Source organism: Aplosporella prunicola (assembly GCF_010093885.1).
Source record: "Aplosporella prunicola CBS 121167 unplaced genomic scaffold K452scaffold_21, whole genome shotgun sequence".
In the NCBI taxonomy this organism is placed as follows: Eukaryota; Fungi; Ascomycota; class Dothideomycetes; order Botryosphaeriales; family Aplosporellaceae; genus Aplosporella; species Aplosporella prunicola.
The window spans coordinates 458,201-481,846 of record NW_022983549.1 but is presented as its reverse complement, the minus strand read 5'-3'; the positions used below and the strand labels follow the sequence as shown (position 1 = coordinate 481,846).

Below are 23,646 nucleotides of genomic sequence, written 5' to 3'. Positions count from 1 at the left end.
AGAAAAAATCAGCAGGGTTGAGTGACGAAAAAAGAAATGAAAGAGAAAAAAAGTAAAGGAAGTCCTAAAAGTAAGCTGAAGAAGAAGCAAAACCTAAAGAAAATTGGGATCAAAAGCCCCGAGAGAAAAAGACCAGGTCAAATTCCCGACTTGTGGTGGTACAGCTTGGATTGTTGCATATTTATGTGCAAACAAAGCCGCTTGTGGCACCATTCACGCTTTTAGTGATCCCTGGTGCAGACTGCTCATTTCGCTTTACCCCCTTCGCTCCCTCGAACGTCAAATCTAGTCGCTCGCTGCTCGTTGCAAATCTCGTATGCTTTCATAGTTTCGTTAAGTCGTCATTTCATGATTGTAAATGTTGTCTTGTCGCAAACTTTTTTTTTCGTTCGCAGTTCGACTGGGCAACAATAATCATCATGTTTGATAAAGGGTAAAAGTCGTAATGCTCAGCCCTCAAGGAGACATTTCAGCCTTCGCGTGTGGGTAAGAGCTATAAGAGGCCAGAAAACTCGCCGCGGCAAGACCAGATCGAGGTCCATGGCAAGCAGCATAACCTAATGGCGTCTTGACAGAAGGACAATAGACCAGTGACGCTTATCTGTAGCGGCCGCGTCGATCGTCGTGCTCGTAGAAAATCTCGCGCTCGTAGTAGTCGTACTTCCCTGGCCTCGGTTTGCGATCCAGTTCAGAGCGCTCGAACTCTATTTCTCGGATACGCCTTCGCCGCTCACGTCTGATGTCATCAGAGATCTCGACTAGTTGGCAGACATCCTCCTACGCTATGTTAGTACCTTGTAAATAGGCCGGGAGAACACGATAACTAAAAACATGGATGTTTTGAAACTTACGTAGCGTAGATATTCCATGACATAGAAGAAATAGTCAGTTTCCTCAAAGCCATATCCCATCTCTTCGATGGCCTCTTTGATAACGAGGTCCTTGGTGATTTCAGTCCACATGTCTTGTGTCTTTGGCTTGGGCTTTGGTGGCGGCTCGATCTCGCCTCTCGCGGGAGCACCGAAGTCTCCTGGATATTCCCTATCTTCTGTGAGGAACTTGGATCTCCGCACGCCATTGTACCGCTGCCAGGTGATTTCCTGGCTGCCGCCACCCACGCCATCCATACGGACACGGTTAGTACCCGGTGGCACGTCAACAATGGCCCAGTCCTTGGTGGCGCCGTTGAAAGCCTCGCCAATTTGGGCACGCTCCTGAGCTTTGCGATTATAGTATTCGGCCTCAGCCTCGATGTCGAAGTCGTCGTCACGCGTTGCCCGGCGTCGTGGTGCAGACTCCGAGCGTCGCCTCCTCGGCACGACGTCGTGCTCATTGTCTTTACGCTCGCGAGACTCGCGCTCGAAGATGATGTCTTCATCGTAGAATTTCCCTGAGCCGCCACCACTGTGTACTGTTAGCGGAGCCAGATAAGTGGATACAGGGCTTCTTACCGTCGGCTGCGAATAGCGATTTCAAGTGACTCATCTTTGGGAGGAGAAGGCGGTGGGGGCGGAGGAGTAGGTGGCTTCGCCCGTTCAACTCCTGTAAATCGATCGTTAGCGCGGCTTGAAAAAGTGGTTAGCAAACAACATACCATGGTCAATGTGGCGATGGTGTGTGATGATCTCTTGTACGATTGGTGGTCGTACAATGGGCTCTACTGCTGGTGGCGGAGGAGACGGTGGTGGACTAGGACTAGGCGTCCTTTCGGTGCGTCTGATGATTATTTCCTGCTTCTCCTCGCGTGGTGGTGAGGGAGGCTGCTTCCTGCGAATGACAAACTCTTCCCTCTCTCTGGCAACGAGGTCGCCCCGCGGAGGTACCGTCTTTGGTCTAGGTGGTTCCTCTTGCTCAGTTCGCCGGAAAAGAATTTCCTCTCTCTCGTCACGAGAGCGAGGAGGACGGGACTCGGACCGCCTGATCCTGAGTTCTTCGCGCTCAACCTCACGCGGTTCACGGGGAGGCGGACGCGTCCCCTCACCGCGACGGAAGATAATTTCATCGCGCTCAATCTCGCGAGGTCTCCTTGGCGGTGGCTCGTCCCGTTCTTCGCGTCTGATGATGAGCTCGTCACGCTCTATGTCACGTGGGCGTGGTCTAGGTCGCTCTTCGCGCTCATCGCGCCGAAGAATCACTTCCTCTCGTTCGATTTCACGAGGCCTGGGGCGTGACTGCTCACGGTGTCGGATAGAGATATCGAGCTCATCGCGCTCGATATCGCGGGGCCTCCTGGAACGGTCATCGCGCTCATCACGCCTGCTTCTGACTTCGTCGCGCTCAAGGTCACGGGGCCTTGGCGGTGGGCCACGGTCGTCGCGCTCGCTACGGCGATATACAAATTCCTCGCGGTCGAGATCCCTTGGAGGTAGCCTCTCCGACCTTCTGCTCATCACGTCATCTTTATCGACGACGCTCCGTGGCTTGGGGACCGGGCGACCGTAATCTTCTTCGCGTCGCTCGGCGACCACAAGAGGACCTGCAGATGTGCGGCCATAGTCATCGCGGAGAAAATCGGGCTGGCGACCTGGACGGCTGTACTCGGAAGGTGCACCGCGACCACCGCGGGTGAGCTCAGCGTCGAGTTCGTCGTATTCTCTGTAGCTGCGATTGCCGTTGCCGTAATATTCGCGCGATCGCTCGTCGTAGAGCTCGGCCGTGGGATAGGCCCGTCGGGAGCTCATGCTGGTAGGTGAGGTTGGCGAGGAGGGGGATCGGCAGTGCGGAAGCGATGCGCCTGGTGACGCGAGCAGGGCGCGGGCGGTGCTGCAGGCGACGGGAGGCAGTGGTTGGGGGAGGAGGGGTCGAGAGGAAGGAGTGAGGGAGAAACTCCTTCAAGAGAGCAAGTGAGCGACGAAGGACTTAAGCAAGCAGCGACAGATAGCCAGGTGGTTGGTGGTTGGTGGGGGAGCTTTGGGGTCCGCGCCTGACATGGCTGACGCGCACTACGTCACCGGTGCGAAAGCAGGCAGAATCAAGGCCAGTGGGGGCTGGCACTTTCGTATTTACTGTACCAACTGAATGCATCTTTTAATCCTGTCTGGCCCCTCTCGCAGCGCCCGCAAAATGCCCAACTTTCCCTTGCCTTTTGGGTTCTGGCTTCGAAGGCGCGGCCCGCGTCCCGTCCAGGGTCCATCGGGGTAAGCCTCGAGACGTGGACAACTCCATTCCCTCAGCCTCCTGCACATGGAACGTGCTGGAAGCTGTTGTGCGCGACCTGGTTTGCTGTCGCCCTGTGTGATGACGTGCGATGCAGTTTGTCCCTCTGCTTAACTGGTCTGTCAAGCTGCTCCCTCGCCTGGGCACCATCGTGCCCGACTGACCATCTACCTTGCATCCCGAATTCGGTCCCTGTCAATCATTCTGGTAGATTAAGGAGCAGCCTACGACATAGCCTGCCCGCGACTGCATGTTTCGGTTGCAGGTGGCTTGGAGGAACGTAGTGGCCGAGGAAAAGGATCCCTCGCCATCAAATCGGAACGCGATTAAAGGCAGTCTACCAATCATAAGAGCAAGGAAATGAGCGGTTGCTGAACGAGAAGCCATCTGCAAATTTGCTATGAGTAGATGCTATTGAGAAGCTTCCGGGTAAGAGATGGGTGACAGCCGGCCACAGCCAGCGGAAAGACTTTTGCTTGATTGAAACCCATTCATGCTTTCGTAAATACTTCGGCAGTTACCTGCTTGATGAGGCAAGGTATTGGAAGGAGCGAAGTCATGGATTTATTCCGTTGAGTACAACTCTTTCTGATACGCTGATGTGATGGAGTGAACAATCCATAAAAGGAAACAACGCTTATTCGTGTGTTAAATGCAGTACAGAAACAAGAGGTGCTGTAAGCGCTTTGGTGTCCATACGCGTTTCAAAGGTTGCAAGCTTCAATGCGCTAGTTGAAGCGGTCCAGAGCCGTCTTGGAAACGGCGATTTCGAGGTCTTCCGTGAAAAAAATTCGCGCAAGATCACTGATTCAATGAACAGCAAGCAATGATTCCCTTGGAGCGATGTCGAAATATTTCGGGAAGCTCAACTAGCTCAGAAAATTTGAATTGGAAACATCTCATGTTTCCTTTACAACGACGTGGTGAAAGCAGTCCGTGGGCCACAAGTTCATGGAACGAAACGCCCACGCTTGGACGCCAAAGAAAAGACGCACCCTTCGGATGAAACAGGCTGATCGGCTTTGGTTTCCTATCCCTACTCTAAGTGATACAAGAGCAAGGAGAGTAGCCATGGACTTTTACCAAGACCACTCATCAACGACCCGCAAATTCGAGCTTCTTTCAACAAACAACCTTCCGGCCTGTATCAAAGATAGCACACGAACGTCCCTGGTCTGGAACCTGTAGGGCTAGGACTAGGCCTAAAGTTCTGCCGAAAGAGCGCTTTTTGGGAAGATCGAGATGCAGAAAAGACTGTTTCTGAAAAGAAGAAGGTCGCGTTGCATTGGAAGACGTGTTGACATCTCGATCAACGCCCGCAAGTCAGAGATGACGGAGGTCGGATGAACCGGAAGCTTCTCCTAACGATAGAATAACGCGACTGCGTGCGGTGAAGAATTAGCTCTTTGCCCTAGCTGGAGAATATTCCGAAAGAGATGGTTCATCTGAGACACATCATCTCTGATGAGCTGTCCGATTCCTGTCTCATGAATTACCGCAAAACGCAAAATGTCAACTCAAACCGATATTGACCCTTTTAGCTTCCTTAGGCCTTGGTGGGAAGTGACATTCCAAGCCTTATGAGCAAACCCTAGTAGATGGCCGTGTGTACGGGTCGCTGCGGAAAAGGGAAGCCGTCAGTCAATGAGGTTGTGAATGGAAAGCGATCAATTCATACCACCATAGCGACACTATGCTTATCGGTTAACAGGGAGCCTGTCTTGCTGGAAGAGTTGACGTAGTATACGGAGACGTCCCCGAAGTGTTTGCCATATTAGCGAAACCCGGGTTGCTCTAGCCACAAAGAGGTCAAAAGGACGGTATGCATCATACGTTTTGCCCTATCGACGAATCAATAAGTGTTCCAGAGATGCTTCTTTTCATACGAAAGGACAGATACTGTTGATGCTGGTGTATAGTGTACCACAAATCTCAGTGACCGTGGTAAACTCCGATGATCATTTTAAGCACCTTATTGGCTCACAAGGCAACCAGAAGTCGAGCACACCTCCCTCCCCCCCTGCACATTGCCCCCATCAGCGCTGCTCCGTCCCGGAATGGTCTATTGACTAGAGCCCACGTTCCAGAAATTTCCACACGTCCTTGCCGCAAGCCATTTGTCTGCCTTGACACGGTTCGTTGACACCTGTCGTCGAAAAGACGCCGGCGTGTTCAGTTAGTCTCAGGCTAATCCGACGACAAACAAAACCGCTATAGTCTGTTGTTCGCAATATTCGATGTATCCAGCAAAAGATCGTCGCACAAGTGGGTATGATGTTGCAAACCCAACCCTCTAAGGCTGTGGGCTAGAAATGTTGAATTGGGAAATGGTCCGCGTGACCAAGCGTTGGTGGCTGAGCCCCAAATACCATAACAGTGAGGCTTCGCAAAAATATCTCCGGTTTGATGACCTTGTTGTTAGTTGATTGTGTGGGAAGAACGCGACGAATGCGCGGAGAACGTTGTGTGGGATACTCATCACCTCATTTCTCCTTCTTTTTAGCCTAGCGTCACTCATGGAAGGCATCACGCGCAATAACTTCAATGAATGTCCTGCATCGGAATCATTTTTGCGAACGGAACTTGTCGGAAGATTAACACCGTTGTGTGGGTGTACTTCGTAGGAGTTCGCATACCGTGCTGTCAGCGTCGTTTGCCAACAATAAAGTGAACGGAAATATTAATTTCATTGAATGACTGCTGGAAAAACTGCAAGAATGACGACTGCCGCATAATCTGCATGCGATAATTCCTGGGTTCTTCCGTAGAACAAATTGTCAGTGGTTGGGACACACCGTTACCAAGCCCAGGGCCCTCGCGGTGTTGGGGGACTCCGAGAACTGGCCTCAACTTTTCTCTTGGTAGCGAAGATCGTGGCTCCATACACGGGTGTGCTAAAATCTTGGACGCCACCAATGAACGTCTACGATCGCATGATCGTACTTGTACAAGTATGATGCCCTCCCCCCTCTTGAATCATCTTCGATATTGGTGATGTCATGTATGAGACTGCTGCCATTATCGCTACAACATTGCGTTGGCACTATGATGATGGAGGTGCATATATGGACTGGCGACAGGGCTTTGGACAAGGTGTGCTGTGAATCATCAGTGTATGGAACCTGTCGAGACTCCAATGAATTCGCATGAGCGAGCGGCTCTAGGACCGCGGCGTGGGAGGGGAACCTTGCTTAGGGTCATACTTAGCGTTCGGGGAGCATGACAACAAACACCTTGTCCACGCCCAGATAGGATAGTTGAAACTTTTGATCTAAAACGAAATTAGCTTGGCTTCCTTTAGAACCAAATCGATATGGGGAAGCGCGTCCTAATCGAGCACATGGCTATAAGACCACTCATGCTTATCATCGCAACAGCAGTAACGGTTCATGTACAAAACTCTCATGCCCGGATTCCAATGCGTGGCCAAAATCAATAATGATTTCATTAGCTGCTAATCGAATACAGGTCGCCGGCACAATGACATAAGTGGGAGTAACAGCAATCAGAAGGTCACCCTCTCGCTGAGTCGCTTCTGAATAGGACTTTACCGTATCCCCATACAATAAGCCACGCCTAACTAGTGATAGGGCATTCAAAAAAAAAAAAAAAAAAAAACATGATGTGCTTTTGTGTTGGCCGTTTGATCTTTTTTCCACGTAGCCTTAACATCAACAAGCGGGAGTGAGAAAATAGCCAATAGAAATACTAGAGCCAGAACCCTTTTCCTGAACGTATCCGGTTCGCCTTCGGAATGTTACCATGACCTTCTTTGCGGTTGCAGAACTCCAAGCTCAAACAAAGGAAAGACGGTCTAATAGACGGCCTTGGGATGCGGACGGACGTCCTGGCTCGATAACAAGTGAGACGCGAAAATGCGGCAGACATTGCTTTGCTGAAGTACCGTAGGCAGCGAAAGGGGACCGTGTTTTTTTTTTTACCACAAAGAAATGGGGAGTCGTTATTTCATAATGAGAAAGCGTTTGCCGGTGTTGGCATGGCGTCCCGGAAGAACGGGCCAGTGAGTCTAGCAGCTCTCTAGCGCCTTTTGTTCAGGATTCTGGGGCCGGGGAGACATGTTATCGCGACTCATGCGCTTCTGCATACGTCGATACGACTGGGGGCGATTTTGCGGAGGTAGTCGGCCCTCAGTTTGGGCCTTGCGAAGTTCTTCTTTTGCCAACTTCTCGGGTGCACGCCGCCTGGCATTAATGAACCAGTTGGAGATCTGGTTCATATGTAGGCCAGTCACCTTGACAAAATACACCTTTTCGTCTTCTGTGGGGTAGGGAGAATCGCTGTGCTCCGTGAACCAATTCTTGAGAACTTGGGTGGCTTCCTTCGGGAGATTTCCTCTCCTTTTTCGGTGCTGAACGGTTCCGTCACAATTTCCCAAGGGGTAGGAATTTTCTCCAGGGTAGGGGTAGTGCTGCCTGGGTCCATTGTAGCCGGGATCGGGGCCTGCATAGCGATAGCTGTTCTGGTTGCGTATGCACAATGCACCTTTCGCTGTAGGCGACACCGGTTCATACGTGCCGTAGCCCTGTTTCTCAGTAGGATACGATGTGCGGTGAACTACCATGTTGGTGCTAGGTTCAAATTGCGCCGAATTTTGGTACACAGTCTCGCTAGCGTGTGCTGGGGCCCTGTGGGAAAACGATGGTATCGAGCTGGGCGGAGATCGTGGTTGTAATGACTGGAAAGGTCCATTCAGAGGAGAGTTGTTCGCCGGAATGGTCCTTGGTGAGTTGTATGTAGAAGAGTGGTTGGAATCAAAGCCATGATGGTATTCCGCGGCATCAAAGGAAGAGCCAGATTGAGGGTACTGGGGGCGGTCTAGGCTACGATCTGGCAGCGAGGTGTAGGTGTAGCTGCTTGGTTGCAACGACTCGCGATGACGTTTACTGCTATTTTGCCTAGCCTCATAGTCGTCCTCGAATGGGTTGTGTGAACCGGGAAAACTGGTAGATTCCAGTCTGTTTGAAGAGGCGAAATGAGCCAGCGAACCTGCTTGTACACAGGACTTAGAGGATCGCCTTCTGTCCACCTCGTCCATAAGCTAGCAACCCGATTAGCCATAGCACCCGTCGTTATCACAGAGTTCACTTACTTCGTGGACTGGGGGTAGAGACACAATACTCTTCTCCTTGTCGGAAAAGTTGTTTCTGGGGTATCCGGCCTGGTGACGTTGGTATTGGTAACTTGACTCCAAATATTCATGGTGGGATGGCATTGTACTGCAGGAGCATTTGCAGGAGGACCTGGAGCTCTGAGCTCCCGGTGGAGCAGAAAGAGGCGGCAGCGTGTGTTGCTCGACCCACTCGGCTCTGTGAGCCGGTTTGGATGCCTCTAGCGCCTCCATCACAGAGTCATGTCGCTCGTATGGCTTTGCAGCCTCCCATTCAGGAGATGAAAGTGCGGAGGAAGACTCGGAAGATAGTGAGGAGGTAGTGGCAGAGGAAACAATGGTGTTTATTGGAATAGAAGAACGATGAGTGGTGGCAAAAGAGCCTTTGGAGCTTACTTCAGACATATGTGCCAGTCTGCTCGTGCCTGCCCCGAGGAAAGCAGGAGCAGGGTAAGACATGCTTGTGCGATGGTACCGGGGCACGTCTTGGAGCGTAAGGTATTCCATCGTGGATTTGACGGGGCAAAGAGGCCTCTATATAGTCGCGGGGGGTTAGCACCTGTGCGAAAGCGAGTCACGGTGGGTGCCAGATCTGGCGGCTCATTGACGTGTCGATACAGCAAAGAAAGGATTCGAGGTGGGGTGGATGATTGGGGTACCGCGGGATGGATGATGACAGACTCTTGGCCCTGCCGACCCAAGGGCAACGAAGTGATGCACGTACCAACTAGTAGAGGGGGAAAAGACGCAGAAAGTTGGGACGGCGGCGCGGATGAGTCGATCTTTCGGGCGAAGATTTGAAGCTGAAGGCAGCGGGCTGGGTCGCTTGTGTCGGCCAAGCCACGGGTCTATATGATGAGTTGATAATTATCTTCTCGTACACTCACAGCTGCTGCGTGTAGCCATGCAGCCAGAGCGGCGGATTCTGCTGTCGGTTCCCGCGCAAAGGGCCGGGGACTGAGATTATGTAGGCGCGGGCCAGGATTGGTAGCTGGGAGGACTCGAGACTCAGGGTGCGCGCGCGCCCCCCCGCCCAGCACCACTGCAACGGCCCGCAGGTCCATCTTCATCTGCGTGGTGGGGACGTGCCATTTTCCCTCTCTAGACTCTCTGACAAGCGTTAAGGTTGCGCCTACCTGTCGTGGGTGGCCCGTCCGCCGCCACGGCCGGCCTCGAAATTAACATGGCGACCTGTCAAGCTCACGGGCAAACGCACAGGCACGAGGCGGAAAAGCAACCGTTGTTTGGGCCATGCTTCCATCGCTCGACAGCGTGGGGACTCGACTCGACGTTGAGCCCCTGAAGTCGGCCGTTCCATGTCGTCGTCGTCGTCGTCGTCTCCGTCTCGCCGCCGGTGACGTTGCGGAGGGAAAAAAGGTACCTTGCGACTTGCGAGCGTGGCAGCGTCGCACGGCGTTCACGGTGGCCTCAGGCATGCCATGTATGACATCTCTCCACCCTTTGCGCTGACAGTTGCTTGACGGGATTGGCGCAGGGGTGCTCCTGGACCAGAGAATAGCCGATCGCTGCCAACGTCGACAACGACTCCCCAGTCCCCACGCTCCCGTCCCCTCTGCCCTCGACCTCTGCCGATACCGACCTCGGATGCTGCCTCGGGACGCCCGTTCCGAATAAACCGACTGCATGCTCTCCCGACGAATCGAGCGCGCCGCATGACGGGCGGCTACCCGCGATAATGGCGCGAGGATGGGTCCTGCAGATTAATATACCCCGGGTCCTCGACGTCCTCCGCTACTGACCTCAGTACCTGCACCCCGCCGTTGCCGAATGATACCAGTCCGCCGGAAGGACGGCCTTTTCCTGCCGCCTGCATGAATACGACTCCCGGCATTGGACGAGCCTCGCTGGTCCTACTGTGGCGCTCGTCACAGTCCCGCCCTCTCGATCTAGAGCTGACGCCACTTTTATGGGAGATCACCGTTCCACAATCCACCTAATCGCCAGCCCGGTTTGATTCTTGCAAATGGCAGATCCAGCGGGTCATACCGCTGCATGTGCAGCCGGCCGCCACACCAAGATCCAAATACTGACGCGTTCGCATGGCAGCCGCGCAGCCTCGCTTGTACTCTCGCGCCTCGCTCATCCATTGCCTTGTCAGGAGCTTTTCTGATCCATCACAAACGTCGTCTGCCGTCGTGCAGCGGCTTGTCCATCCAGGATGCCCCTTGTCCGGCCGCTGGTGCTCGATCGACAGTGGGCGGCGCCCATTGCATGCGTGTTTTGAGAGCCCTGCGACCAGCATCCCACGCGCAGCATCTGGACGGATCTGTATGCGCACATGGAACCAGGTGTCGGGTCTCGAGCTTCGGAACCGGGCACAGCGGCCTAGGACCGACCATCGCAACGGCAAAAGTGCACGAGTATCAACACTGGGCCACATGTGCAGGGTACACGCGAGCATCCATCCACTCTGTGCATCTCCTATCCGTTATTCCTTCGGAGTACATGGTCGAAAATGCTGTACTTGAGCCGTCCGATTGGTTATGTTCCACGGGGGTAGTGCCATTTCTCAAGCATTTGCAGGGAGTTCGCATGCTGGTACCTGTGTACAAAAGGCAGCCACCAGTGGTATTTCGTGGCACGCGTGTCTGCTAAGCTTCTCCAGTGCCTTTGTAAACGGTCCGTGGAGCGTCATCCTGCGCAAAAACCCTCCAAGTGTTTGAAACCCTTCAAGCCGCTGCCAGCAACCTGGCACTTTGCAAGGCGAAAGTCCGCTGATGCCCCGAACCTCGATGCTGGGACAGGAACACAAATGCTACACGATCGTGCAGCTTCCCGCTACAGTAGACGCGAACGACTTAAGCGCTGCCAGGATATATACAAGGTTTTTGCAGTGTTACATCTACCTGCGTCAATGTCCCAGGCGCCGGGTTTGAGGATTATAGCCGTGCTGATGCCCGCTCTCGGATTCCGGATCTATCTCTGTCACAGCATCGCTATGTTTGTTGGCCCGTTTCGTTTGTTTGGCGAGCGATCAGCCTAAGCACATACATACGCCGCGACAGAGTGCCCCTCTTCTGCAGGAAGGCCTCCCGTGTTGCCATGCCGGGTGCCCACCAGAGCAACGGCCATCTTTCCACTAGGCGACTTGCCCGCATCAAATTGCTTCAACTTTTCTACCTATCCCCTCTCTACGTACCTTAGCCGATGCGAGTCATGCGACCAGCTAGCGCCGGCTGTCATAGCAAACCCCCATTCAAGCCACTCAGCTCGACTTCCGCCGCTGCGCTTGACCAAAGATTAGGCCTCCGCCCAGGGTATCTTCGCACGCTTCGTTCCTTTCCCGCGTGTCGGCTACGCCCTGAGGATCGATGATCGCCAGCGATCTAACTGTTTTACGATGGATGAGTGAATCCGATCTACCCGAAAGATCATAGTGGGTCCGAAAAGTGGTCTATTCACCTGTCACCTGGGTATTTCCGCAGGAATTGACCTTTAGTCAATGCCTCGGTGCCTCGAGTACTTTATGGCGTCGTCCCTAACAATCTTGCCAAGTAAAGCTTCCGCCAGAGAAGGGTCTCGAAGTCACGGTTCTCGGTCTGAGAATGACGCTCTCCTCTACCGCCCCACAACAGGATGGCATATCTCCGATTCATTTCGAGTTTCGTGCTCGGCAGCTAGAGTACAGCACTGACATTGATTCCAGGAGTTTATGCTCATGCCCTCATATGGCGCACGCGCTGCCGTCTTACCGAGGCATCCTCACCATACTCGTGCGAGCATGAGGAACTACGTTGCCTTCAAGTATTTCCTCGTGCATCTTGGTCGACGGTTATTCCGCGCTCATGACTAATGGCCTACGGCTCATCCCAACGCCGGATTCTCAAAACCTGGCTGCTAAGGGACATACTAGTTCGTGCTTGCGACCCCTCCGCGTAATTTACTTAGCAGCAAGCTAGCAAATATCCGGGGACTCCATAAATGCGACCGAGCGATGTGACAAATAGCCGTACAGACCAACGAATTTTCACAGATCAAGGATACGCCCTTGCTGCTTGCTGACTATGACAGCCAACTCAGGCCTTCCAGCTTGCGCCAAGACGAAAAACCTCAATGGCAATTTAACTCGCATGTGAAACGATGGCCATGCAACGGCGGTAAGAGCGCCCTGAGAACAGCTGATAAGCTCACCGCGCATATGCCCGTTGATGCACCCAGCTATCAAGACTATAAACCTTATTTCCACTCGCCCTGGTCAGTCATTTGCTCGTGCGAGCCTCGAACATACAGTGTTTCAACAACCTTCATGCAAGTCGAACTATTACGCTCGTCAAATCTGTAGAAGTTTCTAGTTGCCTGCTAGGACCTTGCGGGTTTGTTGCAAGGCTGGCTTGCATTTCCGGAGTGCGATACCATTTTGTTTGGTCTTCACTGCTGACCCGTTCAGCGTTCCAGAACTGCTCAAATTTAGCAGTATACTTTATCTGGGTAAGCAATAAAAATAGTTTTATTGATCAGATCTTTGTGCTATAGGCAGGCACGCTTTTGCACTTTATATCTGTCTCTATTTCATACTTGGGATCCAATATCCCAGTCTCGAGCGATATTTCTTCAGTGGCCTAGGGCTAGAAAGTTTGTTTACGACATGCTTGGTTTGTGTGATTACTATAAAAAAAGAATGTTAACCTTTTTATAAAGATTGCTATGCAAGGCAATAGGCTGTCTCGTTATGCTAATCTTGAAGCTAGGGTCTAGTTACAAGAATGTGGTACGCTTACACGTAGGCGCACTTGACCTTCAAGAGGATGTGCCTGAAATAGAGTAGGCAGTTGTTGCCGAGTTCTATGTGGAAAGCTGTACCGATGACATTAAACTGTGAGGCTCCATTAATGTCACATATCTTCCAATATGGTTGACAACGCTTACTCCCAAACAAACCCTTCTGGAAGTACTCTTTAATACTCTAGGATCAAACCACACTGATTTTTATTAGCAGCACATTTTCTCATGATTTGCAGACCTGCTTTCTGCCAAGTAGGTTTGCTGTATGCCAAGCAGGTCTATTGTCTGCCAAGCAGCCGACAAGCAGCTGTCTATTGTCGATTCGTCATACACCCAGCTTGATGCTGCGGGACATCTGCGGTTCAACCCGTAACGACTGTTCGATTTCCATGGTTGTGGCAGACTTATTCTGCCTAGGCGAATGGGGCCACTTCGCTGGTAGCAATACGTCAAACACGCCATTCTGCACTTTCTCGCACCACACAGCCTTGTCACAGACCATTGCACCATGCTGGCTTTGCCTTACAGAAGAGTGGGTGAATTTGTCGGAGCCTAGTACGCTTGGGTAGAACCGTCGCCAAGACGCACTTTATCCGACCGGGGACCTTGATATGCGGTACGACACCATACTGGATGCACCCTGCTGAAAGAAACATTGTTGGGGCCCTCACCGGTATTACAGTTACAGTAATGGACGAAAATTTTCTTGAGAAAGTACAGAAAAAACGATATCTAAGACCACTCTGAATGCTTCCGGGCTTTCTGTCTGTACTTACAAGGACAGAACTTGGTTAGTATCAACCGAGAAACGCTTCATACCATGGTTTACGAGTGCTGGAACTATGCGAAGTCACAAAGAAAACGTGTCATCATATCGAAGCGGACAGTCCAGAGGCCTCAAAGATAACATTGGGGACACCTATACGTTTCCATCCTACAACGGTACAGCAGATACTGCATCCTCGGTTCTTGAGAAGGCTCATGTTAACGGCATTTTAACCTTGGTGGTTAAAACCCAAGCGATCTAACGCTTGCTTAATTGCACTAAAAGCTTCCCACTAAGCACGCAAAGAGAATCCACCATCGCTTGTTATCACACCTTTTCCTTTGCTGCAACACCTTTTTTGGCCTGACAGTGCCACTGCAGCCTTGCTCCTCACGTCAGGCGCTATCAAATCGGCGTAACTTACTTTGCCAATATCGGAGACATGGACCCGGGCGGTGAAGAAGTGCGGCCTCGAGCGAGCAGCGAGTATTCAAGCTCAAATGCGGGGGATACTAGTGACAGTTCAGCGAATAATTGGGAAATCGAGCTTGCTAGACTTGGTAACCAGAATTATTTCATTATTCCCTTGCAATCAATATCCTGATGACAAGCTACAGACTCGATCGATCCCTCTGATCTACTTTCGCAGACTCTGCATAAACCAGAAGAGCAACGAAGATCAAAGGAACAGCAACAGGAAGAGCAACAGGAAGATCAACAGGAAGATCAACAGAAACAGGAATATCAACAGCAACAGGAAGAGCAGCAGCAGCAGCCGGAAGAGCAACAGCAACCCGAAGAGCAGCGGCAACCCGAAGAGCAGCAGCAACCGGGAGAGCAACAGCAACAGGAAGAGCAACAGCAACAGGGAGAGCGACAGCAACGGGAAGAGCGACAACAGCAACCACGGAGACCTAAGCCTTGGCACATCAATCCTCCGAAACATCATACTCTTCCTCCGGAGAACAAAGTGCTCCGCTGTCTCCACTTTCTGGTCTTCGGCTAATCAGCGTTGGAGAAAAACACGAGCTATTGTGACCGCAACGTAGGTGTAGGCTGCCATTCAAGACCTTGCTTTACTGACTTGCGTAAATGCAGCGGATATCGTTTTACTGCCGACGATCTGTAGTCGAACGCACGTCAGCCTAGCTGCGTCTTTAGCCAAGCCGCCGCATGCAATTGCTTAGACGAAGCAAAAGGGTACTTTTCACCAACTATTTCATTGCCCGCCAAGTCTCAGTCAGTCTTTTCGGGTTTTATAGTTGTTTATACGTTTGTGCCTAATGGAGTTATAGGATGTCGGTTGAAAGACAGCCCGCCTTAGCCAGAAGACCCGATGCGACATCTGTGTAATTGCCTAACCTATCTAGGCATAGCTTTTCCGTCGAGTCTTCTTCTGGCTATTAACGACAGTATTCGTCCTTCGCTATTAGTATCCTCTTATTTATTATCGATCTATTTTAAGGCAGAGTTATCTGACATGCGCCGGTGATCTGCACTGTCTGAATACACAACGACCTTATTCCAGAGAAGGAATCCGGCTTTGCTGGTCTCATGAGCCAGGATCGTATGCCTCATGACCTGGATCTATACTTCACTACATGGTTGGCCCTTGACACGTTTGGCATATGCCGACACATCTGTTCTTCATTTAGTCCCGAAAAACCCATGGAATTTGCCGAAGGTATTCCCAATATTTTCCCTGCATGGTTTCTGCACGGATCTTCCATGGACAAATGACACAAAGCCAACCTCAACCGACTTATTCTCACCGTTTGGCTGTCAACAGAGCTCCGTATGCTGATCTCACGATTGCCGGGTAGGCCCAAATATCATTCCACCAGTCTTCCGCATATTTTAGGCATCCCTTACGAGACAGACGTATAGCAAGTCCGCTCGGCCGAAGCGGCCCGTACCCTGTGGCGGAGGAAAGCATGCATGTCTGACAGCTAAGACAGGCGCCACGGGAGCTTGGCGAGCCAGAGCGGCGGGGAATGGGGGTGGCACGGGTATGCACAGACAGTTGGACATCTTCAGGGGCATTTGGGCGGAGGGTTCGTGGTGGTGGTACTCTTAATGGCAGCCTGAGTTCAGGCCCGCCTTTGCCGTTTCGGTGTCACGGCCGTTATCGTGCTGCATGCCTTCGGCAGCTGTCCGCGTGTCGTTGTTTGAAATGACCGTGTCATCGACGCCCATGCCGCGTGTGCTGCAGAGCGTGTTCTCCACTTATAGGGCACTGCCTGCGTCTGAAGAATAGGAGTTGCGTGGCATGGGGCTTGCTGACGGAGGCCCTGCAGTGACAGGCGGTGGATGGTTTCGAAGCCTTGCAGTGCCAATTTATGGCAATTTATATTTATTGCCTGGGATAAACGGGAATTTCGTTGTAGGCCCAACAAAAATTTCCTTAATGGTAAGGTTTTGGTGGTGGCTTTTTCCTTTTCTGTCGCCACGCCACTGCATAATTAACTTAGTGAACATTGCTTTTGAGTCAGAAATCCTGGTTGGACTTATAGAAACAAAATGTAGATAAATTTATACCAATTTTGTGCTGCTAATAGAAGTCTTTTCTGTTAAGATATATGCAATCCCCGCATAAGTATAAAGTGTTTGTTGGTATCTACCAACAAGGTCATGTGGAAAAGATACTTATTCGATACTTCTATACTAGTAGTTCGCTGCTTTCTCCTTCAAAAAGATATGAAGAACATCTATTAGGATTCTAATATATAACCATTAGGAATAAATCCACGACTTCGTTTTCAATATATGTACATAACAGTGACAGCGCCTTGAAAAGCGACTACCATTATTTAAGTATATAAACAAGCCATCAATGCTTTAAACAGCGATACCTAAGACACTGTTAGGTTTCTTCAATGCATTTGAAATATTAAGATTTATATCCTGCGTAGAATCAGCCAAACTTATCGAAGCTCGTTTATTTTATGCATTAGTTGATTATCGTAAGAATAAAACTATGGGATAAATCATTATAATTACTTAAAATAGAACAAGTGAAGCCAGCTAGCCGTGCATTCGATTTGCACTAGATCTTTTGAAGTGATGAAAATTAGTTAAATTATCTTGCTAGTAACTCAAACACGCTTCCTAAGGCTCATTTTTCCATGTTTGTAAAAAGGGTCGGTTATTTAGATCTCCACCGGTTTCCGGGAAGGAATAGACTGAGAATCCTTTATTCTTGTTTACAACCGTTTTAAATAACTTCCTTAACCATGAAAATCATGAGCTAAGCTATTTGATATACTCTTCAAGGTATCTTTGGATTGGACAGGCTTATAATCAACCGGATTAATCGGTTCTTGAGAAATCGGATTAAAAGGATAGGTAATCTCCCATTAGCCTTCGGGGGCAAGGAAAATGCCCTTACTGGCCGCTAATCCGGATAAACACCTCTTGATGTTTCCGGAGACAACAAATTATAATAGTATCAACATCTCCCTATGTTGCCATAAGATCATTTCATCGAGCTCTGATGTTATGTTTATGCAGATGATAGTTTACTTTGCTATAGGTATGGATGGTTCCATACCCAAGTTCTCGGTAGGCAAAACAAACTTCATTGCGAAGATCTCTCATCTTCCGACGTTTGAATCTTACTCCTAGCAGTATGCAAGTCAATTTGACTTAACCCAACCAAGATTAGCTCAATGCAAACGATTCTCGGCGCCGTTAGCTCTCATGCTTCATGCAAAGACCAGTGCAGAAGTAAAGCATGAAAATGCCATCAATTTGGCTTTAATTCATAGCAAAACTCAATTTATTTGTGAAGAAAACCCGCCACCTGATCCTTCCCCAAGCGCGAGACTTATTTTAGGCATTCTCCCTCTTCTCCTCCACCGTCTCCAAATATTGCACCTCCTTCTTCTCCTTGGCGTACACATCAGCCAAAGCGCCCTCGTCATCCGTCAACTGCTTTCCCTTCCGGCCAATCAAATACCACGGCAGCTCGAACAGCCTATCCATACTCTCCAAGCTGCGGCCGCTAGTCTCAGGCAAGAAGAGCCACACCCACAGCAGGCCGAGAAGCGTAACCGCCGAGAAGAAAAACATCGTGCCAGCGTTAGTCAAGCTGATGAACATCTCGGGCACGGCCTTGGAGTTGCCGTACTGGTTGACAAAGTGCACCGTCATGGCGATGCTGCCGCCAATGGCACGCAGCCGCAGCGGATAGATCTCCGAGTTGATGAGGTATTGGATGCTGTTCCAGCCGAGGGCCCAGCCAAAGCCCGAAAAGTATATCATGACGATGGCGCCCGTGGCAGCACGATGCTGGCTCGGCGACTGGGGCGGCGGGTTCTCCTCGTCCGTGACGCGGTTGTCGATGGCTAGAAAGATGGCCATGTACAGCATGCTCAGGAACTGGAGGATGATGCCGCCGCTGAGCGCGCGCTTGCGCCCGACCAGGTCAATCAGGAAGAGCGCGCAGATGATGGCGCTGACAAACTTGACGACGCCGAAGATGGCTGTCGCAAATAGCTTCTCTTGTTGCCCCGTCGTCCCCATCATGCGGAAGTACTCTGGCGCGTAGATCGTGATGCTGTTGGCTCCCGACCACTGCGCCAGCAGTTGCGACATCACCGACAACATCAACCGGTACCGGTTCGCCGGCAGCATGACCAATTCGCGCACCGGCCCGAACCATGTCGTGCCCATAGTGGCTTCGGCTTCGCGCGAGAGCTGGTCGTTGATATCGATTATCTCGCTTTGCACGAACGGGTGTTCGACTGGAAGCTTGCGCAACTTGCTCAGGTTGGTGGCTGCGTCTTCGTGCCGGTGAACCTTGATCAGCCAGCGAGGGGACTCAATGGAGAGGAAGCTGAGGAAGAAGATGATTCCAGCGAACATGAGATGCAGACTGGTGGGCACGACCCATTGTGCCTGATCGTTGTCGGAGATGTGGATAGAGGAGCCCCAGGAAGCAAAGTAACCACTTGGAAAATATGTTAGTAACTGTATGCGGGACACTGTTTAGGGGAGACTCACAGCATGATTCCCAGATACACCGACCCGGCAAACATACAGACACACAATCCACGAATCGCCTTTGGGGATATTTCAGCGAGATACGTCGGCGCGACAACTGTTGTTTGGCCGATACCAACTCCCGCAATAAAGCGACCTGCGTAGACCATGCCGATGCTACCATACGGAGCAGCGCCCATGAAAATGGCTATACCTGCAACCCACACTAGGCACAATTCTCTTGTAGCCCAAAGACGGCCGATGCGATCCACAATGAAGAAGGCAATTAGGGCGCCGAGGATAGAGCCCATTTGTACCATCGATGTTATATTAGATAGCAAGTCGGCTTGCTCCTTTTTGCTCAGGGAAGGATCCTCCAGCCCGAACTTATCGATGAAGGATATTTGGGAGGCTGTGGTGCCGATGAGGCCTTCATCGACACCACGGGCAGCGCCCATGAGGCCGAACACTGTGTTGAGGTGTAAGCCTTCGAGTAAACATGCAGTGCTCACGCGAATGACGTAGGCTTACCGAAGACGCCATACCAGAGCCGCCAATTGAGTACCTCTTTGGGCGTTCCCTGGAGGTTACTCTTGAAGATATTGTTGGGTGAAGGCATGGTGAACTGCTCGCGGAAAAAGACGAGTGTCGAAAGAACCGCGCTGACCGACTTACCCAGAAGCAAGACAAAAGAACAACACCGCGACCAGCAATAGAGTGCAACAAAACACAGCTGTCGCTGGGGCCTCTTAAGTAGAAAATGTAACACACCCTATCATGTATGCAGCGTGACCCATTTTCCGCCCCAAGCGGAAAAAGGCTGGGTTCACGCGCTCTCTTCCCCCAGCTGCTCCCCGCAAAAGATCTAGGGCATCTGTGGGGCCACCGACCGTCCAACCAATTCTGCGCATCTCCAGGGATTTAGGTATGTCATCCGAGCCATTGCCGTGTAACCCATCCGGCCAGACGATGTGACATTGGCGGAGGGCAAGCGGGGTGGGCGACAGGCCAGCCTGCCAAGTTGGCACGGCACACTGAGGGTGGCCCTCCTCGCACCGTGCCTCAACGTCTTGTACTCTTACGTCCAGTATACGCGAGTTGGACGAAATGCACTGCTCTTTGCGGTTGCATGCGTCGTGTGGCTTGAGGCGATCTTCGCACAAATCCCCCGCATTTGCTACACACTTGGCAGTAAGGCCCCCACGGGGTATCCCACCCGCGGGGACTGACAAGAAAACGACAAGACGTGGGGTACAGCCAGAGCGCGACTTGGCGCGGCTTACTTTCGGAGCATGCAGAGGCTTCTTCGTGCCCGCTTGCTTCTGTATGGTGGATTTACCGAAATCGCTTTCCCCAGCTTACCTTTCATGGCCATTCTCCCGTCGGCAGCATCATCGGTGACCCACCTCGCCGCAAGATACTGCCCCCGCATCCCGGCTTTTGGTTTCGGCGGGTTGAGATTTCATCGTAAAAAGTTGACGCAACCCGAAATAGATTCTCGGCGTCTGTTTCCTAATTCTTTAGGCGGCCAAGGCTTGGGAGACAAAAGACCAATACAAAGGAGGCTTATCCATACAACATAGACCCTTCGCCAACGTTGTCGCAGGAGTGGAACGGCGCCTGACCGTTGTTGAGGATCCCAACGGCTACCTATACCTCGAGTCGAGCCGACGGACGGATGGCTAGTGACATTCTGTGCCGCGCGGTGTCTCGGGGATAATCAGGCTCAATCCAAGACATTGATATTCTCCGCTCCAACAGTCTGCGCTTCCTTGTTCAGTGCCGCAATTTCCGCTTCCACATAGGGTATGCCGACACGCTCACGCTCGTCTTGAGTAAGCTGTTCAATCTCGCCTGGGAAATAGACCCTGTCGACTCCCGTCATCTTCTCCGAGCCGACGACTCGCTGATGAAGATAATCCATGCGTGCCTTGAACTCTTCAAGACTCATGAATAGATCCGGCTTAATGGCGACTAGGAAGTGCCCCACGTCTGCTGGGCGAGAGGGGTCATACGGATTCGTGACATGCCCTGCGAACGCAGAACCGGATAAGACGCCGGAAAAGACATCCATCATAATGGACAGCGCAGAGCCCTTTGGTCCGCCCATGGGTAGCATGACGCCCTGCAGCGCCGCAGCTGGGTCGTCTGTCGGGGAGCCTTCCGCGTCAAGTGCCCAGTCGCGCGGAATCTTCTCGCCTCGTCGGAGAGCTTTGTAAATCTTGCCACGCGCCGCGACGGAAGGCGCCATGTCAAGGATAAATGGCTTCGAGGTGCCTGCAGGTGCGCCGCAAGCGATAGGCGAGACACCCATGAGCTTCTCGCGGCCTCCCCAAACAGGCAATGCGGGGGACGAGTTCGTGAAAACGAGACTCATCAGACCTGCATCCAGCGCTTGCTGCACCACCCATGCCGACATGCCGAAGTGGTTCGAATGCTTGATGCTCACCATTCCAATGCCATAGTCTTGCGCCATTCGTATCGCGGAGGCCATTCCCGTGTGTGCTGCAAGGAAGCCGAAGCCATTGTGGCCATCGACCTGAGCCACAACAGGTGTAACCTGATTGAGGGTAGGGGAGGCAGTGGCGTCAAGTACACCCTGTCGGATGCGTGCCATGTAACTCGGGATGCGGTTGATTCCGTGCGTGTCGACGCCTCGTAGATCGGCAGCCACAAGACATTTGGCCACTACCACAGCGTTGTCTTCGGGCACACCATTGCCTTTGAGAATGGCTTGGACAAACGCTGTCGCATCTGAAGCGCGGACGCGAATGTGTTGGGGCTTCGGTTCCTCCGGGCTGGGGTTTTGTGCGTCGGCCTCGGTCATTTTGCGGCGTTGCGAACCTTCCCTTCTTCTGGCTGCTCTTGACTAGGCTTAGTTCTCGAAATCGCAGTGGGAGTAAACGTGAATACTGATGAAAGGACGTAAGAGGCGTGTTTGTTAAGTAAGATTGATGCGAGATGTTCTGAGTCACGTCCGATGACGCGGAACGGACCCGCCAGCGGAAAGCCAGGAAGCTCGGCAGCTGTATCTTTTATACTACTCGTGCACAGTTTGATATAAGCCCGGTCGGGCTGATCATGGTCGATATACGGTTGTATAGTCGATGTAACCGTGTTAAGTAGTGTCGCGGCGGATTCCGTCTTTCCTACAATGACACGGTTTGAATGAAGCACTTAACTTGGCTCGGTCGACGTCCAGCGCACTTTCCGACGACAGCTGTGGAGGATGAGCAGAGTGGTGAGTGAGAAAGATTGATTAAACGGTGTCGAACTCAGCGGGGAAGACTCCACCTCATGACGTACCGAGTCGCATCTCCACATTCAATCCCACCATCCCAGCCGACAGCAGCAACCACAACGACAACGACAACAACAACAACAACATCTTCAGTTGCCATCATGTCCGTCCTCACTACAGACCTAACTGACCACCTTGCTCTCGTGACTGGTGCGAGCGGCGGCATTGGGAAAGCGACATGTTTGGCGCTCGCGTCGATGGGTTGCTCGATAGCCGCACACTACAACTCCAACGCGGACAAGGCCGCAGCGCTTGTTGAAGAATTGAAGGCCAAAGGAGTCAAGGCCCAGGCCTTCCAGGCCGATGTAAACAATTACGATGAAGTATGAAATGGGCTTTTCTTGCCACGTCTTGTTCCCTTCGGAGGCCTACCCGGAACTTTGCCGTCCTCCATATATCGCCTCGAATCACCCCGCCTCTCGACTACATCCAGGACTCTATCATGGCTCTCCTACATCGAAATCACTCGCCTGACACCTCCACAGGTCCGCCGTCTTCACGCCTCCGTGACTGCCAATCTCGGCGCGCCCACCATCCTTTTCAACAACGCCGGCCTCTCGCTGGGTAAGACGGTCCATTCAATCAGCGATATCTCCATCGAAGAGTTCGAGACCACCTGGCGCGCTAATTGCGGGTCCGCCTTTCTCCTAACGCAGCTGTGCATGCCTGCCATGGAGACGGCAGGCTGGGGCCGTGTCATCTTCTGCTCCAGCGTTGCGGGCTTCAACGGCGGCGTCATCGGGCCACACTACGCGTGAGTGGCTGCTTGCTTGTCTTCCATCGTTGCGCCGGCATCTTCTTAACTGCTTACTCCCTGTCATGATCATCTTCCTGCTCTCGTTGCCCTTCGTTGCTACTTAAGTTTGATGCCTGTCGCTTTTTCCCTCCCATACTCAATACAACCAACCACTCACCACTCATCTTCAACGCCGCATCCGCTAACCTCGCACCAGCTCCTCCAAGTCCGCCCTCCACGGCCTCGTCCACTGGCTCGCCAACATCCACAGCAAATCCGGCATCACGATCAACGGCGTCGCCCCCGCCCTGATCCAGAACACAGCCATGCTGCCCGGCAGCAACGATGAGCTAGCCAAAAGTACGTGTTCTTTCCTCACGCTCTCCCCTCGAAGCCAGCACACCCCGCACCCCTGCCCATTCCATCTCTTCCTTCTCTCCTTCTTCCCTTCCCTCGCCATGCACCACCAGAGTCCCTAACCCCACAACGCACCACAGAAATCCCCCTCGGGCGTCTCGGCTACCCCGAAGAGATCGCCGAGACAGTCATCTGGATGGTCAAGACCGGCTATGTCACGAACAAGGTCGTTGGCGTTGACGGCGGCTTCTTCGTGCAGTGAGTTGCGTGCGGTGTCATGAGTACACACACACTCTCTCTCTCGCTGGCCCCACTCCAAAAAGAATTTAAAAAGAGAAAAGGAAACAGAAAACTCAGCAAGAAAACACGAAGAAACATAAAACCCCCCACTCTATCCCTTACTTCCCCCTCCCTATCCTCCTCTCTTCCCCCACACCCCCTCTCTCGCCCCTCCCCCCATACACACAAACACACAC

General features: G+C 52.1%; 7 protein-coding genes across 7 annotated transcripts; 2 read left to right on the top strand and 5 right to left on the bottom strand.

Moving 5' to 3' along the window:
* Window positions 1-411: 411 nt before the first annotated feature.
* On the bottom strand, window positions 412-2,770 carry K452DRAFT_80932 (uncharacterized protein). The gene is made up of 4 exons (XM_033547179.1): window positions 1,595-2,770; window positions 1,452-1,542; window positions 852-1,404; window positions 412-777 (listed from the first exon to the last, which is right to left on the bottom strand). The coding sequence occupies exons 1-4, from the start codon at window positions 2,679-2,681 to the stop codon at window positions 598-600; spliced, it is 1,911 nt and encodes a 636-aa protein (XP_033394816.1). The 5' UTR covers window positions 2,682-2,770; the 3' UTR covers window positions 412-597.
* Window positions 2,771-9,221: 6,451 nt separating this feature from the next.
* K452DRAFT_80868 (uncharacterized protein) lies at window positions 9,222-10,113 on the bottom strand. The gene has a single exon (XM_033547178.1). The coding sequence runs from the start codon at window positions 9,928-9,930 to the stop codon at window positions 9,463-9,465; it is 468 nt and encodes a 155-aa protein (XP_033394815.1). The 5' UTR covers window positions 9,931-10,113; the 3' UTR covers window positions 9,222-9,462.
* Window positions 10,114-14,235: 4,122 nt separating this feature from the next.
* On the top strand, window positions 14,236-15,134 carry K452DRAFT_320717 (uncharacterized protein). Its single transcript, XM_033544347.1, has 4 exons — window positions 14,236-14,353; window positions 14,411-14,838; window positions 14,892-15,032; window positions 15,089-15,134. The coding sequence occupies exons 1-3, from the start codon at window positions 14,294-14,296 to the stop codon at window positions 14,920-14,922; spliced, it is 519 nt and encodes a 172-aa protein (XP_033394814.1). The 5' UTR covers window positions 14,236-14,293; the 3' UTR covers window positions 14,923-15,032; window positions 15,089-15,134.
* A 289-nt stretch (window positions 15,135-15,423) lies between these two features.
* K452DRAFT_290196 (uncharacterized protein) lies at window positions 15,424-15,833 on the bottom strand. The gene is made up of 2 exons (XM_033540958.1): window positions 15,617-15,833; window positions 15,424-15,477 (listed from the first exon to the last, which is right to left on the bottom strand). Exon 1 carries the CDS (start codon window positions 15,822-15,824, stop codon window positions 15,651-15,653), a length of 174 nt encoding a protein of 57 aa, XP_033394813.1. The 5' UTR covers window positions 15,825-15,833; the 3' UTR covers window positions 15,424-15,477; window positions 15,617-15,650.
* A 1,791-nt stretch (window positions 15,834-17,624) lies between these two features.
* On the bottom strand, window positions 17,625-19,395 carry K452DRAFT_233068 (uncharacterized protein; the record flags this gene model as incomplete). Its single annotated transcript, XM_033537279.1, has 3 exons — window positions 17,625-18,744; window positions 18,798-19,245; window positions 19,308-19,395. 3 exons carry the CDS (start codon window positions 19,393-19,395, stop codon window positions 17,625-17,627), a joined length of 1,656 nt encoding a protein of 551 aa, XP_033394812.1.
* Window positions 19,396-20,339: 944 nt separating this feature from the next.
* On the bottom strand, window positions 20,340-21,838 carry K452DRAFT_80797 (uncharacterized protein). The gene has a single exon (XM_033547177.1). The coding sequence runs from the start codon at window positions 21,601-21,603 to the stop codon at window positions 20,503-20,505; it is 1,101 nt and encodes a 366-aa protein (XP_033394811.1). The 5' UTR covers window positions 21,604-21,838; the 3' UTR covers window positions 20,340-20,502.
* Window positions 21,839-22,178: 340 nt separating this feature from the next.
* K452DRAFT_232935 (uncharacterized protein) lies at window positions 22,179-23,432 on the top strand (the record flags this gene model as incomplete). Its single annotated transcript, XM_033537270.1, has 4 exons — window positions 22,179-22,400; window positions 22,563-22,831; window positions 23,031-23,109; window positions 23,286-23,432. The coding sequence occupies 4 exons, from the start codon at window positions 22,179-22,181 to the stop codon at window positions 23,430-23,432; spliced, it is 717 nt and encodes a 238-aa protein (XP_033394810.1).
* Window positions 23,433-23,646: the final 214 nt, after the last annotated feature.